This window comes from Rhinoraja longicauda, chromosome 3 (genome assembly GCF_053455715.1).
Source record: "Rhinoraja longicauda isolate Sanriku21f chromosome 3, sRhiLon1.1, whole genome shotgun sequence".
Taxonomy (NCBI): Eukaryota; Metazoa; Chordata; class Chondrichthyes; order Rajiformes; family Arhynchobatidae; genus Rhinoraja; species Rhinoraja longicauda.
In genome coordinates this window covers 83,577,309-83,594,785 of record NC_135955.1, presented here as the reverse complement: position 1 = coordinate 83,594,785, position 17,477 = coordinate 83,577,309, and the positions used below count along the sequence as shown (strand labels likewise).

The window sequence follows — 17,477 nt, the reverse complement described above, 5'->3', positions numbered from 1 at the left end:
GGAGCAGAGGCAGCCGAGAAGGAAGCTGATAGCGCACGATAGGCGGCACGGTAGCGCAGCGGTAGAGTTGCTGCTTTACAGCGAATGCAGCGCCGGAGACACAGGTTCGATCCTGACTACGGGTGCTGCACTGTAAGGAGTTTGTACGTTCTCCCCGTGACCTGCGTGGGTTTTCTCCGAGATCTTCGGTTTCCTCCCACACTCCAAAGACGTACAGGTATGTAGGTTAATTGGCTGGGTAAATGTAAAAATTGTCCCTAGTGGGTGTAGGATAGTGTTAATGTACGGGGATCACTGGGCGGCACGGACTTGGAGGGCCGAAAAGGCCTGTTTCCGGCTGTAGATATATGATGATGATGATGATGATGATAGAGGTATTCAAATTTATGAAAGGCATATTATGGGTGGAGCAATTGTATAGTTGCTGCCTTACAGCGCCAGAGTCCCAGGTTCAATCCTGATCACGGTTGCTGTCTGTACGGAGTTTGTACATTCTTCCTGTGACTACATGGGTTTTCTCCAGTTTCCTCCCGCACTCCAAAGATGTCACACCCTTGAGCACCCCCTTCTCCTCTCACACCCTTGAGCACCCCCTTCTCCTCTCACACCCTTGAGCACCCAGCCCCTGTGCTCCAATCTGTCTTTCTCCACAGACCAGGTGAGAAATGAGCTCAGGAAGATCAATTGCGAGGAAGGCGGCTGGTCCGGACGACATCAGCTCGAGGCTCCTCAAGTCTCGTGCTGACCAGCTGTGCAGGATAGTGGAGCATGTCTTCAATCTGAGCCTGAAACTGGGGAGAGTTCCACAGCTGTGGAAAACATCCTGCGTGGTACCGGTGCCAAAGACGCCTCACCCGAAGGAACTCAACAGCTACAGGCCGGTGGCACTGACATCGCACCTGATGAAGACACTGGAGTGTCTGGTCCTCGCCCATCTCTGCCCCCTGGTGAGACCATCAATGGATCCGCTGCAGTTCGCCTACCAGACTCGCATCGGGGTGGAGGACGCCATCATCTACTTGCGGAACAGAGCTCTCTCACACCTGGAGAGGCCCGATCGCACTGTGAGAATCATGTTCTTTGATTTCTCCAGTGCATTCAATACCATCCAGCCGGGGCTTCTGGGGGGCAAGCTGGAGCGCACAGGAGTGGATCACCACATCACATCCTGGATTCTGGACTAGCTCACCAACCGACCACAGTATGTGAGGACAAAGGACCTGGTCTCGGACAGGGTGGTCTGCAGCACTGGGGATCCACAGGGAACTGTGCTAGCGCCATTCTTGTTCACCCTGCAGACTGCGGACTTCAGGCACAGGTCCGCAGACTCCTATCTACAGAAGTTCTCTGACGACTCTGCCATCGTCGGCCTCATCACGGGCGACGAGGACAGGGCGTACAGAGAACTGATCAAGGAGTTTGTGGACTGGTGCCAGCGGAACTGCCTCCGGATCAACGCGGGTAAATCCAGGGAGACGGTGGTAGATTTCCGCAGGCGCAGGCAGGTCCCCCCGACACCGGTGAACATCCAGGGAATGGACATCGAGAGGGTGGATTCTTATAAGTACCTGGGTGTCCACCTCAACAATAAACTGGACTGGACTGAAAACGCCGATGCGCTATACAGAAAGGGCCAGAGCAGACTTTATCTGCTAAGGAGACTCAGGTCCTTTGGAGTGCAGGGCTCACTCCTAAGAATCTTCTACAACACGGTGGTTGCATCGCCCATTTTCTATGGAGTAGTCTGCTGGAGCAGCAGCATCTCAGCGGCGGAAGGGAAGAGACTCGACAAGCTGGTCATGAAGGCCAGCTCTGTCCTGGGTTGCCCCCTCGACTCAGTGCAGGTGGTGGGAGAGAGGAGGATGCTGGACAACGACTCCCACCCCATGCAGGACACTGTCACTGCACTGAGTAGCTCCTTCAGTGACAGACTCCTTCACCCCAAGTTCGTGAAGGAGAGATATAGGAGGTCCTTCCTTCCTGCTGCTGTGAGACTGCATAACCAGCACTGCTCCCAGCAGATGAATCAACAATAACAGCTAGGAACACACAGAAAACTGATGACAATATTTATGTATCTTTTATTTATTTATAATGAATGATCTCTTGCTCTCTTGCTATCCACGTTGCTGCTGTAACACTGTAAATTTCCCCGGTGTGTGACGAATAAAGGAATATATTATTATTAAAGCTTTGGAAGTTAATTGGCTTCTGTATAAATGTCCCAATGTTTGCAGGCTAGAACTAATGGGTGCAGATGCTGTATCGCTAAAGTCAAAAGCATCGACAGGGCAGATGATGAAACTGTTTTTTTGTATAGCAGGGGTGTCGACAATCAGAGGGTAGAGGTTTCAGGCGAGGTGTAGAAGCAATCTAAAGACTTTTTTCCTTCAGAGGGCTTTTAAAATTGGCAAGCACTGCTAGAAAAGGTGACAGAGGCAGATCCTCTAGCGACATTTAAGAAGTCTTGAATACCCAAAGCATAGAAGGCTGAAGGCTGGTAAATGGAATTAGCATACATAGAATCCGATGGGCAGCCTAGATATGTTGGGTTGAGGGTCTGTTTCTATACTGTACGATTCTGTGCTATCACTTCAGATGTTGCTATGCAGGGTTCACTGATCAGAGTTTATTCCTTTCATCCTTAGCAGATATAATAAGATTACAAGTATGACCCAGTATCTATGAATCAATGTGAAACGTATTTTCTGAAATGTGGATGTTTCAAAGTTTTATTGTTAATCTGAACATACAAGCTTGTACTGATTTTGCATTAACCATCAGATTTGGAGTCTAATACAAAAACAAGAGTATTAATACAGTTGCTAAGGTTGCAGTGGTTATTTCATCCCTATTACATAATTTATGCATTCTGACTTACTGACCGATCTTTTAAGCCACATTTCTCAGATATAATTGTCTTTTTGGACAATAATAAAACAAGCCCATCAACTCTTTGAAGTTGAAATCTTACTTCAGATCTCACTGCATTGTCCTCAAAGGGAAAGTCAACCTGCTAATGGGATTTGTCTTGACTGAATCAAATTTAAACATGAGCATCAGTATTTCCCAAGGAATGAATCGGGAGAACACTAATAAATCGGCATATAAGTATTTGGCCCAAATTACTTGTTCAGGTTGGCAATAACATCAGCATTTAAAAAAATATTTTAGCTTATCTTCAAAGCATTGCATATCCACAGTGGGGGAACTAATAAGATATCCTGAAACAATTCACAAGAGACTTTTTATCTGTTTGTGCACATATTCTTTCTTGTGTCTGCAAAGTGCTTTGCAAAACTGCTTTTTTTCTCCATTTTCAGGAAAAGATTAAATTTCTTCGACCTGACACCATTAATTCTGTTTCTCTCTCCGAGCTTCCTAACCTGCTGAGTGCTTCAAGCAATTACTACTGCATTTCAGCCTTCCAGTATCTGCGTTTTTTTTGAATTTTTTGTTCACGAGGTTTGATTGCAGATACATGAATTTCACCGAACGACTCCGTGCTAGCAGCCTGTCTGATTTTCATCAGAGCTCTGCCAATGATCCAGTTAGAGATTAATGGAAGCCTGCGATAAATGGCATAAATGTCACTGAGGTTTCCACCAAAATCACAATTCGAAATGAATCATGGAAATTCTCCCCTTTTCGCTCGTCAGAAAAGTGTAACCCTAAATTTTCTTCTGTGGCAGAGCTTATCCAACTATTTCTTAATTGTGATAATCTTATGATGCGAAGAGGATGTTTCCACTAGTGGGAGAGTCTAGGACCAGAGGTCATAGCCTCAGAATTAAAGGAAGTTCCTTTAGGAAGGAGAAGAGGAGGAATTTCTTTCGTCAGAGGGTGGTGAATCTGTGGAATTCATTGCCACAGAAGGCTATGGAGGCCAAGTCGATGGATATTTTTAAGGCAGAGATAGATAGATTCTTGATTAGTATGGGTGTCATGGTTTATGAGAATAAGGCAGGAGAATGGGGTTAGGAGGGAGAGTTAGCTCAGCCATGATTGAATGATGGAGTAGACTTGATGGGCCTGAATGGCCTAATTCTGCTCCTACAACTTATGAACCTGTGAAAAGAGTTGTCCCCTGACTAGCTGTGGCAGTTCCCAAGATTTGATTTATAATCTTACTATAATCTGACAAAAGGTAAAAATTCTGAGCAAGCAGCAGGCTAGTGAACCCATTATGGCCAAATATTTCTAAATGGGACCAGAGATGGATGATTATTTATGCAATGAGTCGATATGATGTGCAATTAATTACTTGTATTTTTTTTCAAAAGGGAGTTGAGATGTATATTTGATGAGGAAAAAAAAACTCTGGGCTCCGGGAAATGAGTAGAAGAGAGATGCTAATTAGGATGTTCTTTCTAAGCGTGGTACAGCCACAATGGGCCAAGGGGCCCGAGATGTAAGATTGTACGAGCTGTTTCATTTCTGCATGTTCATGTTTGATTTGGAATATACTTGTTTCCTTCTATTCAGAGATAAAACACTCAGAGGCTACAGTAATGCAGATAGTTATGCATTTCGTAATGTGCCACCCTTTTAAAAACTCTTCTTGCTCCTTTCCAAGTGTTATTAGAAATAATTTTCTTTGTTAAGGCCCAGCATCCAAACAATCTTTGTTACAGCCTTACGAGTTGAAATCTAGCACTTGATACATTTTTCATAACTTTGTTGGCGTATATCCAGTGGCTTGTTTCTGATGAATAGTGTGTTGAAGAAATTGGATTCTCTCAATTCCTCAAAAGATGTTCCTGCTTTGATGCTTCCACCTGTGGTCTTTTAAAGTGGTGGCACCAGAGTAAAGTGGATGTGGATGTGCAAAAGCATCACTTTTGAACAGCCATTTGCAGCCTTGTATGAACCAAGACGGGCTGACCTCCCTGTGTGTCAGTTACTGAAGCACATAGCCTTGCATATGGTTTTAACAGACTATTTCCCACACGCAGCAGCATAAATGTCAATAATGCCTGCAAAACAAAAAATAAACAAGCTGGAGGTATAACTTTGAGGTTTGCTGAAAGGCGGCAAGAATAAGAGGAAAAGAAGAAATGCTGCACTGGATCCAGATGGTAGATAAGATGTAATTGAGTGATGCAAATGACTCATCAATTAAGTGCAGCGTGCAATTAATTAATTACCACTCAACAGATAATTTTTTGGGGAGATTATGACTTCATTGAAAATGGTTATTACTTAACCAAAAGCCCAGTAGCACTAAAAAGCATCTTCAAAAAGCATCAACACGCTTGAAGCAAAATGTAATCCCGAGTTAAAATGGGCATTGTGTCAGTTACATTAATTGGCCAAAAATACCAATTGATATTTGCAAGATAATATTAAGCTACTCCATTATGAGTATTTTACAATGTGAAAATAGTCCCTTCAAGCAATTAACAAAATTGACCTCAATGGGATGAACTTCAGAGGCAGAAAACAATGCGCTAATGTCTTAACATTGTGCATTTTAACACTGCTGGGTAGGGATGTATTTCCATGTATCTATATCCAACATCTTTTTAACGGTTGACTTTCCCTTCAATTCCATACACAAACCAATACATTCTTAAGTCACTCAGTGCATACAAGGGTTAGGAATGCCGCACAATCACAGACATGCTAACAGTCTAATGCTTTGAATAGCTTGTAGTAAGATTAGTTTCTCCATTATTTTCTTCACAGCTCCACAATGTTACAAGGCGCCTTCTGTTGTACTTCACAGAGCCAATTGTAAAAGTATCACATCACTGGAAAAACAACCGCCTTGAACCTAAATGCAGTTCACTTTCCTTCTGGGAAGACGCAACTTCCCCATGTTAACTTCCTCCTTCTCAACATAACAAATGAGTATATATGTAGCTTTATAAATGCCAGACTACATCTCTTGGTATTTGAGTTCCTGAATCCAAATCGATTTTGCTGTTGGGTATTTTGTGGATTTTTTTTTAGATTACCATAAAAGCACTGAAAACAGGTTCACAAATGTATCTGTCATGCAGCATCCTAAGTAATTCTAAAGAGCAGACATCAATTATCCGCACTGAATTTGATCTGTTAGAACTCAGTTATTGGATAAAAATCATTTTCAACATTAAGAAAACAGCCTTTGGAGGCACAATAAAAAGGATTTGACAATTCTTGAGGGACTCATAAAAGTAGAAAAGAACCTAAGCAATTTGTACTAGCTCGTGTAAAAATTAAGTGATTTGTAAAGCTGCTATGGTTAAATCCAAGACTTGGTATCGTTTCCAGATTTATGGCAGTGATAATGAAACTTATAACACTCTTTCCCTTCTAAATCATGAAAATAATAGGATTGACAAACTGCATAAAATTTTCATACTGACATGGCTTAGTGAATAACCAGCGAAAAACATATGCATTGGTACGTCACAACAAGTCGACACTCTTCATTTTCGCCGTGCATTAGGGCTTAACGTTTGTGGTTCAGTTTGCTGACTACTGACTCTCACTGTTATTCAAACTTTGGAGCTTCACCACTTTATCCTGGAAAAGTTATTGTTGCAGGACATTAAAAAGGCGGTAAAAAAAAAAACCACTGGCTGACACTTCCAATCTGATATTTTTGCAAGCTTTGTTACAGTTCCGTGCGCATACATACAGTATGGAAGCAATAAAAGACAGCACCACATGTGAAAACCTTTCTTCATAGACAGAGGCAACAACTAACAGAGCTGCCAAACACATGGTTTACATCAGCTTACAACAAAATGATGCACATTGAAAATGGTCAGTGATGTTATTAATATTGCCCACATAATATAAAGACATATGCAGTGAACGGTTGACGGATCTCAGAGAAAATGGGTAATAATTTCTTCTTTCAGTATACAATGCCATCTATTTGCCTCAGTACACTCTGGGCTTCAGTTAATTTGGTAGTGGCATTGAGTCTTTAGTGAGAAATAACAGTGCTTTAAACAAGAGGACATTAATATGTAAAAGCAGGGATTATCTTTGATGAGGCAATGTTGGATTTGAACCGTGGGCAGGTCAATTCTGACAGTGACAGACGGCAGCGCCTGAATCACTGTTAAATTACATGGCTTTGAATTTTGCATGACTTTTGCTGCGTTGCGAATATAAGTACTGAGGCACAAATTGAGAAAACCACCTGTGTACATCAAGTCACAAAACAACGAGACGACTTGAAATGCGTGACTTACAATGGCATCATATTACAGTATGTATTCATTGATATACAGAGAGGTTACTTCACATTCATCTGAATCAGAAGAGAACTAAATGGATCAGGACAGAGCAAACGGCTTGTGCCTAACATAAATCCACATTTCGTAATAATCACGAGCATTCCTTTCTCCTCCTATTTCTTTGCCATGACAGCATTTGTCTTTTTTAATTTAAAAAATAAAATAACATAAAATTTGCAACAGAATAACTTAGGTTGGAAATGAAAACATGCTGGACAAAAATGATAACATTTGGAATCATTGAGTGTGCTCCAAGAAAAGATTGACTTGTGTACAAATACTGCATGAACTTTTTTATTATATTATATGTTCAGGGATATATTGTCTTGTGTATTCAGGGATCATAACATTTATTGCCGAATTATTTTGATATATTGCAGTAAGCTAATTTGCCATTCTGGGTTCCTTTTTCAGCATATTAAGCATGAGCCCCATATATAGAATCACACGTGTACTGTTTTTTAAGTATGAAGGTCTCTGAGTATACTATAAAGCATCTAGGGGATAAAAGACAACTTAAAAAATAAATCCTCAGTGTCTGAGAACAATGTAAGGCAGGTACACTTTGTTGAATGAAAGCTTTACCAGTGCTCAATTGCTTTAATGCCTGACTGTAATGACAAAGTGAAACTGAAACAAGACATTGCATTCTTAGGAGCCAGAGAGAAAAAAAGTAACTTTTAAAAAGTTTACAATAAATAAGATACAATACTGGCACCTGGAAGAATATTAGAATTATTAGCTTTAAAGGGAAAAGGGGGGGGGGGGGGTGGGGGGGGGGGCAAAAGTTTGCAATTACACAAGCTTATCTCATTATGTACAAATTAACAAAACACAAGAAAAAAAACTTCTAAGGAAGAAAAATCACCGTATGAAAGTCTGACTAAGGGCAGGCTGAGACCACCTAACTCGATTCATGCCTATCGCAAACCGAACACTTGTTCATGAAAACCCTTCAATATCTTACAGGTTTGTGCAGTTTTTGTTGAGTAATAGTAGGACAGTGATAACGTTCTTGTCAGTGACCACCATTCATTGTCACTCTTCCGTGCATCCCAGCAACTCCGTCCTCAGAGTGATCCGACCATACCACGACCAGGGCAAGATTCTAATATATTGTGCGTAGATTGGAGGGTCTATTACATTTTTCCTGTGTGTATCATTGTCAAAATTACCTTGGAAAACCTGCCAAAAGAAAAAAAACAAAACCCATTATTACTAAAGGGAACGTAATACAACACAGTGCGGCACGGTGGCGCAGCGGTAGAATTGCTGCCTTACAGCGCCACAGACCCGGGTTCGATCCTGGACTTCGGGTGCAGTTTGTATGGAGTTTGTATGGAGTTCTCCCCGTGACCGCGTGGGTTTTCTCCGGGTGCTCCCATTTTCCTCCCACACACCAAAATTGTACAGGTTTTGTAGGTGAGAAAACCCACACAATCACAGGGAAACCGTACAATCAGCACCCGTAGTCAGGATCGAACCGGGTCTCCGGCGCTGTAAGGCAGCAACTCTACCGCTGTGCCGCTGTGTCACCCAATAAAATTTGACTGGCCCACATGGAGAGAACAGGACAAGAGACAAAATCTTGGTCAAAGAAAAATAGATGCTTCAAATGCCTTAAAGAAGGTATGGAGTTAACAACGTAAATTGCACAATTTATGGCCAAGGTACCTGTAGGAAATGCAGCCGACGGTGGCACAATTAAAATCACTGATCTCTAAGATCTCTGATTCCTTAGTGGGTTATTCATCAGATACAATAGACAATAGACAATAGGTGCAGGAGGAGGCCATTTGGCCCTTCGAGCCAGCACCGCCATTCAATGTGATCATGGCTGATCATTCTCAATCAGTACCCCGTTCCTGCCTTCTCCCCATACCCCCTGACTCTGCTATCCTTAAGAGCCCTATCCAGCTCTCTCTTGAATGCATTCAGAGAATTGGCCTCCACTGCCTTCTGAGGCAGAGAATTCCACAGATTCACAACTCTCTGACTGAAAAAGTTTTTCCTCATCTCAGTTCTAAATGGCCTACCCCTTATTCTTAAACTGTGGCCCCTTGTTCTGGACTCCCCCAACATTGGGAACATGTTTCCTGCCTCTAACGTGTCCAACCCCTTAATAATCTTATACATTTCGATAAGATCTCCTCTCATCCTTCTAAATTCCAGTGTATACAAGCCTAGTCGCTCCAGTCTTTCAACATATGACAGTCCCGCCACTCCAGGAATTAACCTAGTAAACCTACGCTGCACGCCCTCAATAGCAAGAATATCATTCCTCAAATTTGGAGACCAAAACTGCACACAGTACTCCAGGTGCGGTCTCACCAGGGCCCTGTACAACTGCAGAAGGACCTCTTTGCTCCTATACTCAACTCCTCTTGTTATGAAGGCCAACATTCCATTGGCTTTCTTCACTTACGATAGTGGCATTTAAGAGACGTTTGGAAAGACATATGGATATGCCGTGAATGGAGGGATATGGATTATGTGCAGACAGTTGAGAGTCGAACTTGGTATCATGTTCAGCACATACATTGTGGGCCCTCTTCCTGTGCAGTATTGTTCTATGTTATCAGCTTGGAGAAGGTTATCAGGTTCAGGGACGGACCAGTGAGGCTATGAGGGATTTACTGAGTATTTTGTTAAATAGGTCTTACTCAACCAAGAGGTAATGAAAGTGAGCAAGCATAAGGGTTTGAGTGAATGTGAATTCATGTGACATGGAGCAAGTTTCCCCAGCAGAATTTCCGTGCTGCAAATTTACCAAGGAGGATTCCTCAGGCAAGCATTGGATTACATCAAAACTTAATATAATGAAGGTATGGATAAGGGGGCTCTAGTGGCTGATGAGTTGGGACAAGGATAGGCTGTGCAGAGTTATGAATGGAAAGAATGGGATGACAAAAAGTTGTTTATCCATGGGATATTGGCATCCTGGCAAGGTCATCGCTTAATACCCATCCCTTATGTGACTGCATCCTGGACTTCCTGCTGGAACGACCGCAGGCAGTGAGAATGGGCCCGCACCTGTCCTCCACTATCACCCTGAGTACCGGCACACCACAGGGCTGTGTTCTGAGCCCCATGCTCTACTCCCTCTTCACACACGACTGTGTTCCTGCATTCGACACCAACACCATTGTCAAGTTTGCAGATGACACAACGGTGATCGGGCTGATCACCAACGGGGATGAAACAAACTATAGAGCGGAGGTGCAGAACCTGGCGGACTGGTGCTCGGATAACAACCTGTCCCTAAATACCACCAAGACCAAGGAGCTGATCATCAACTTCCGTAGGTCACATAACGGGGAATATGCCCCGATCTCTATCAACGGGGTCAGTGTGGAGAGAGTGTCCAGCTTCAAGTTTCTGGGCACTCACATTTCGGAGGACCTAACATGGTCCAATAACACTGCTGCGCTGGTCAAGAAGGCACAACAAAGACTGTTCTACTTAAGAACACTGAAAAAGTCTGGTCTACCCCAACAGCTGCTGACGACCTTCTACCGCTGCACCATAGAGAGCATCCTAACACATGGAATCCCTGTGTGGTACCTCAGCTGCACGGAGGCAGAAAGGAAAGCTCTACAGCGGGTAGTCCATAGAGCTCAGAGGGCCATCGGAACACAGCTACCAGACTTGGAGGGCATCTACAACACACGATGCCTCAGAAAAGCCACCAGCATCCACAAAGACTCTTCACACCCCTGCAACAGTCTGTTCGAACTTCCATCGGGCAGACGATACAAGGCCTTCTATGCCAGCACCTCCAGACTCAGGAACAGCTTCATCCCCAGGGCCATAGCTGCTATGAACCGGTCCTGCTGAGCCCGATGGCCACAACGCATAGATCAACTTGCACTTTACCCTGTCCAAAACTGTTACAACTGTTCGTTTCGTTGGGTTGCTGCTGTCTAAATTACCTAAATTATTGCATCGTATGGGAGGCGCATTCCCAATCTCGTTGTACCCCTGGGTACAATGACAATAAAGATATATCGTATTGTATTGTATTGTATTATAGCTTTTGAGAAAATTGGTGGTAAATCTACCTTGTTGAACTGCTGCAGATTGCTGCAAATACTTTTGTTTGTTGTGGGTAGGAGGTTCCTGGACATGGGCCCATTAAAATGCAGACAAAGTAGACGACTGCCATGACAGTTGGATGACAGAAAAGGAGAGAGCGAATGATATTTTTACGTGTCTTTTGCCCTTATTCCACTTAGTGGCAGGGGGGTCATATGTTATAGAGGCTGGTGAAGGGGTTTTCGGAAAAACTACAATGCATTTTGTAGATAGCATACATGCAGTCACAATGCACAGGTGGTTCAATGTGCATGCAAGAGAGAGCAAGATAGAGCTCTTAAGGATAGCAGAGTCAGGGGGTATGGGGAGAAGGCAGGAACGGGGTACTGATTGAGAATGATCAGCCATGATCACATTGAATGGCGGTGCTGGCTCGAAGGACCGAATGGCCTCCTCCTGCACCTAATGTCTATTGTCTATTGTCTATTGCAACTTCAACGAGTTTTAAATCACGTGGGCTGCTTTGCCTGCATTGCTTCAAACTTTTTGCAAATGGAAGAATGATGCACCCAGATAAATGAGCAGTGTTGCTTCACCCTCCTGACTTACGCCTTGTGAATTCGTGAGGTTAGCTTACATTAAACACTGGAACATTTTACATTGCAAAATTAAAACACATGGGACTGGGGCTAACACACAGGCATCGGTTGGCAGATAAGTGTAATCATAAGTAAAATCAAGTATTTTTTTACACACAAGCACTGACAATGGGATGCGGCAGGAATCGGTGCCTTTGATCCAGCTATTCACAATGTTGGTATTGGTCTTGGTTTATTATTGCCAAGTGTGCAGAGATACAGTGAAAAGCTTTGTTTGGGTGCTATCCAGTCAAATCATGCCATGCCCGAGCTACAATCACGCCATACATAAGTAGAACAGGGAGAAAAATACCAGAGTCGCAGAGTGTTACAGCTGCAGAGAAAGTGTGGATAAATAAGTGTAAGGGCCGCATTGAGGTAGGAATAGGAGATGGAGGCTACACCCTCAGCTTTTGAGACGTCCGTTTCATAGTCCATTAACAGTGGGTAAGAAGCTACGCCTGAATAATTTAACGGTTCCAATAGTTCTTTATTATCACACAAAATTCTGTTTGTGCACACGGTTCAGTAAGATTATTGCCGTACAGAAGTACAATCCCCAATTAAGTACAGAATGTACAGAAACAGCTGAATGTGACGGACTGAGCGGCATTCACAAATCTCTGCAATTTCTTGCAGTCATGGGCTGAACAGTTGCCAGACCAAGTTTAGTTTAGTTTAGAGACACAGCGCGGAAACGTCCCCATCGGCCCACCGAGTCCCCACAGACCAGCGATCCGCGCACATTGACACTATCCTACACACACTAGGGACCATTTACACTTACACCAAGCCAATTAACCTACAAACCTGTACGTCTTTGGAGTGTGGGAGGAAACCAAAGATCTTGGAGAAAACCCACGCGGTCCTGGGGAGAAAGTACAAACTCCATACAGACAGCACGCATAGTCGGGATCGTACCCTGGTCTCTGGCACGGCAAGCGCTGTAAGGAGTCAACTTTACCTCTGCGCCACCGTGCCGCCCCCAGTTATGATGCATCCCCGTAAGATGCTTTATATGATGCCTCTATAGGAATTGGTAAGAGGGTTTGGACATACGCGAATGGAGACAACATCAATAGAAACTGATAGGCCATTGCAGTATATATCAATGATCTGGATGACCGGTGTCATTTACAGATGACACAAGACTGAGTGAGAAGATGAGCTAATAAAATGAAAATGCTAGAAACGCTCAACAAATCAGGTACTATTTATTATCCCCCTTCTCTTCCCTGTGCCCCATCTGGAATTTTACCCATTTCTTCCCTTCCCCTTCCACCTATATTCCTTCCTCTGGCTTCACAATTTCACCGAGTCCACGCCGACCAGCGATTCCCATACACTAACCCTATCCTACACACACACTAGGGTCTATTTACAATTTTTACCGAAGCCAATTAACCTACAAACCTTTATGCCTTTGGGGTGTGGGAGGATACTGGAGCGCCTGGATAAGACACACGCGGTCACGGGGAGAATGTGCAAACTCTGTACAGACAGCACCTGTGGTCAGGATTGAATCCGGATCTGTGGTTCTGTGCCACTGTGCTGCCCAAAAAATTAGTCTGAAGAAGTGTCCTGAACCAAAGCATCACCTATTTATGTTCTCCAGAGATGCTGCCTGACCCATTGAGTTACTCCAACACTTTGTATCTTTTCTTCAAACCCAGCATCTGTAGTTGCTTGCGAATCCTATTGCCACAGAATACCCAGCTTCCAATGAGCTCTTGTATCCACAGTATGTATGTGGGTAGCTCACACTGGCTTCTGGTCAATGGTGAGTGCAGGATGCTGATGATGGGATTGAACTTTGGTAATGCTGTTGAATGTCTGAAGAAATTCTCTCCTGCTGAAGTTTAGTTTATTATCACGTGCACTGAGGTACAGTGAAAACCTTTGCTGCGTGCTAACCAGTCAGCGGAAAGACAATACATGATTACAATCAAGAGTACAGATACATGATGAAGGGAATAACATTTAGTGCAAGATAAAGTCCATTAAAGGCTGATTAAATATAGTCTGAGGTATCACAAAATGCTGGAGTAACTCAGCAGGTCAGGCAGCATCTCTGGAGAGAAGGAATGGGTGACGTTTTGGGTCGAGACCCTTCTTCAGACTGTACCAGCATCTGCAGTTATTTTCCTACACAAAGATAGTCCGAGGGTCTCCAATGTGGAAGCTAATAGCTCAGGACCACTCTCTAGTTGTTGATAGGATGGCTCAGTTGCCTCATCGAATATAAAGGATATATATACCTGGTTGTACACAAAGAATCTGATAAGGAAGGCCCTTGTTGGTGCTTGTTTGATATATTTCTGGTGATGAGCATTCTGTCAGACAACTTTTTCACACAAAGACAAAAGACAATAGACAATAGGTGCAGGAGTAGGCCCTTCGGCCCTTCGAGCCAGCACCACCATTCAATGTGATCATGGCTGATCATTCTCAATCAGTACCCCGTTCCTGCCTTCTCCCCATACCCCCGACTCCATTATCCTTAAGAGCTCTATCTAGCTCTCTCTTGAATGTATTCAGAGAATTGGCCTCCACTGAATTCCACAGATTTACAACTCTCTGACTGAAAAAGTTTTTCCTTATCTCCGTTCTAAATGGCCTACCACTTATTCTTAAACTGTGGCCCCTGGTTCTGGACTTCCCCCAACATTGGGAACATGTTTCCTGCCTCTAACGTGTCCAACCCCTTAATAATCTTATATGTTTCGATAAGATCTCCTCTCATCTTTCTAAATTCCAGTATATACAAGCCTAGTCGCTCCAGTCTTTCAACATACGACAGTCCCGCCATTCTGGGAATTAACCTAATAAACCTACGCTGCACTCCCTCAATAGCAAGAATATCCTTCCTCAAATTTGGAGACCAAAACTGCACACAGTACTCCAGGTGCGGTCTCACTAGGGCCCTGTACAACTGCAGAAGGTCCTCTTCGCTCCTATACTCAACTCCTCTTGTTATGAAGGCCAACATTCCATTGGCTTTCTTCACTGCCTGCTGTACATGCATGCTTCCTTTCAGTGACTGACTGAAAGTGTATGGAACGAGGTGCTGGAGGAGGTAGTTGAGACTGGGACTAGTGGTTGAATGTATGGTTCGCTTGCCAGATAACAGCTGGGAAGAAACCATTGGGGGTGTTGGAGGTGGTCAGTGCTTTGAGCTGGTGGGCAGAAGGTCAGGTGTGGCAGCAATGATGCAAACAGTTTAGTTCATCTTCTTGCAGTTGCCCAGGTGAGAAATGAGGGCAAGAGTTAAGGAAGAGGTCTGACTAAGGGTGGCCAGCCATACTCAAAGGAGAATCCTGTTTCCCATTCCACAGTTGCCAGCTGATCTGCTGAATGTTTCCAGCATTAAAAAAATATATATATTTCAGCTGATTTTGTGGTAAGTGCAAAAAGGAAAAATCTCCTCATTCACAGTTGTTAGGATATGGAAGTGGTTATGGCAAAAAAAATGTTTAGGTGCCTTCCAAAGTAGATGAGAGAAAAAGGGCAGGGAAATATATTAGATTTGGTGGGAGTTGTATGTGCAAATAAATGCTAGCACCGAGTATTTGGTTGAAATGGTGCATTTGTGCTATAGATGCTCCATGTAATTTCATTTTCCACTGTCTTCTCCTCTCTTCCATCAGGCAAAAGGTATAGAAGTGTTAAAACGCACACCACTGGGGTTAGGAGAAATAGATCAGCCATGATTGAAAGGCGGTATAGACTTGATGGGCCGAATGGCCTAATTCTGATCCTATCACTTATGACTTTATGACCACCAGATTCAGGAACAGTTTCTTCCCAGCTCTTATCAGGCAACTGAACCATCCTGCCTCAACCAGAGAGCAGTCTTGAACTACTATCCACCTCATTGGTGACTCTCGGACTATCTTTGACTGGATTTTACTGGCTTTACGTTGCACTAAACATGTTATTCCCATATCATGATTCGGTACACTGTAAATGGCTCGATTGTATTCATGTATTGTCTTTCCGCTGACTGGTTAGCACGTGACAAAAGCTTTCCACTGTACCTCAGTACACGTGACAATAAACTGAACTGAATTCTATAGATAACTTTTTTTCTAATTATTTTTTTATTCTGTTCTCGTCTCATGCCACTTCACTTAACATTCACTTCATTCCTTCCATCATCTGTAAAAAAAGTAACCTATGATCGGCTGATCCACTGTAAATTCCCCAGGATATCAACAATTCACCGCAGTTCCTGATCCTTGTTTATTTTACAACCCTTTTACCGTTTAAATAATTGTTCTCTTTTCTAAATTTATAGGCAATTAGAATAAAACTAGACCATTTCTTACACCACTAAAAATAAATTGAGACACTAAATTGGTAACAATCAAAAGACTATTGTATTCTCATGGTAGCTGATTCAAAACCTCTCCTCAGGGAGTAGACAGAAATTATGGGAACTGCTGTCAATGCCGATTGATTTAGCAGTGTAACTGTAAAAGGTTTTAACGCCTTTATAGATATTTTCTCCAGAGGGATGCAAGAAGAGATGGTTCTAAGTGCTAATCCATGACAAAGGAATAGACTAATCCATGACAAAGGAATAGACTTTCCCCGAAGAAGTACCAGTTTCCGACCCTGGGCACAAAGTGCTGAAGTAACTCAACGGGTCAGGCAGCATATCTGGAGATATAAGAAAATAACTGCAGATGCTGGTACAAATAGAAGGTATTTATTCACAAAATGCTGGAGTAACTCAGCAGGTCAGGCAGCATCTGGGGAGAGAAGGAATGGGTGATGTTTCGGGTCGAGACCCTTCTTCAGACCCGAAACGTCACCCATTCCTTCTCTCCCGAGATGCTGCCTGACCTGCTGAGTTACTCCAGCATTTTGTGAAAGCATATCTGGAGAACATGGATAGGTGACCCGCTGAGTTACTCCAGCACTTTGTGTCCAGATGCTGTGTAGGCCATGTCAGTGGATAGTTTTAAGGCAGAGATTAATAGATTCTTGATTAGTACAGATGTCAGAGGTTATGGGGAGAAGGCCGGAGAATGGGATGAGGTGGGAGAGGTAGAGCAGCCATGATTGAATGGCAAGAGTAGACTTGATGGGCCAAATGGCCTAATTCTACTATCATTTATGATCTTATGCTGCCTGACCTGTTGAGTTAATCCAGCACTGCAGTTCCAGCACTTGTGCATCTGCAGTTTCTTGTGTCGCATTTCCAACTGTGGCATTGATTGAAATTGGTTGTGGCAACTTCCACACTGCTGCCCCTCAAGGGAGTCCATTGAGACAGCATGACCTTCTGTGGGCCTCCTAACCCTCAAGCTGGGAAATGCACTGTGCCAGATTAAACATGCCATCTTCACAACAGTGCCCATTCAACTGAATGGAAGATGGCAGCTCCTTGGAGAAGAGTAAGTTTTTATGCTTTGATTATTTATTTATGGAAGTTTGAATAATTTAGATTTATTTTTAACCTGTGCATGTTATTTTTAACTTCTTTAATGTAAATATTTTAACGTATACCAAGTATCAAATGTCTGTGAAAGTCCCAAACATTCGATAGCCCCAATCACAG

General features: G+C 43.3%; 1 protein-coding gene across 4 annotated transcripts in view; it reads right to left on the bottom strand.

Annotated features, from left to right (window-relative positions):
* Positions 1-2,720: 2,720 nt before the first annotated feature.
* Positions 2,721-17,477, bottom strand: part of LOC144592135 (EGF-like repeat and discoidin I-like domain-containing protein 3) — a 242,937-nt gene continuing 228,180 nt past the window's right edge. For all 4 annotated transcript variants that reach the window (XM_078396536.1, XM_078396537.1, XM_078396538.1 and 1 more), the window contains one exon: positions 2,721-8,423. In XM_078396536.1, coding sequence (XP_078252662.1) covers positions 8,277-8,423 — 147 coding nt within the window. In that variant the 3' untranslated portion in view covers positions 2,721-8,276. The remainder of the gene's footprint in view (positions 8,424-17,477) is intronic.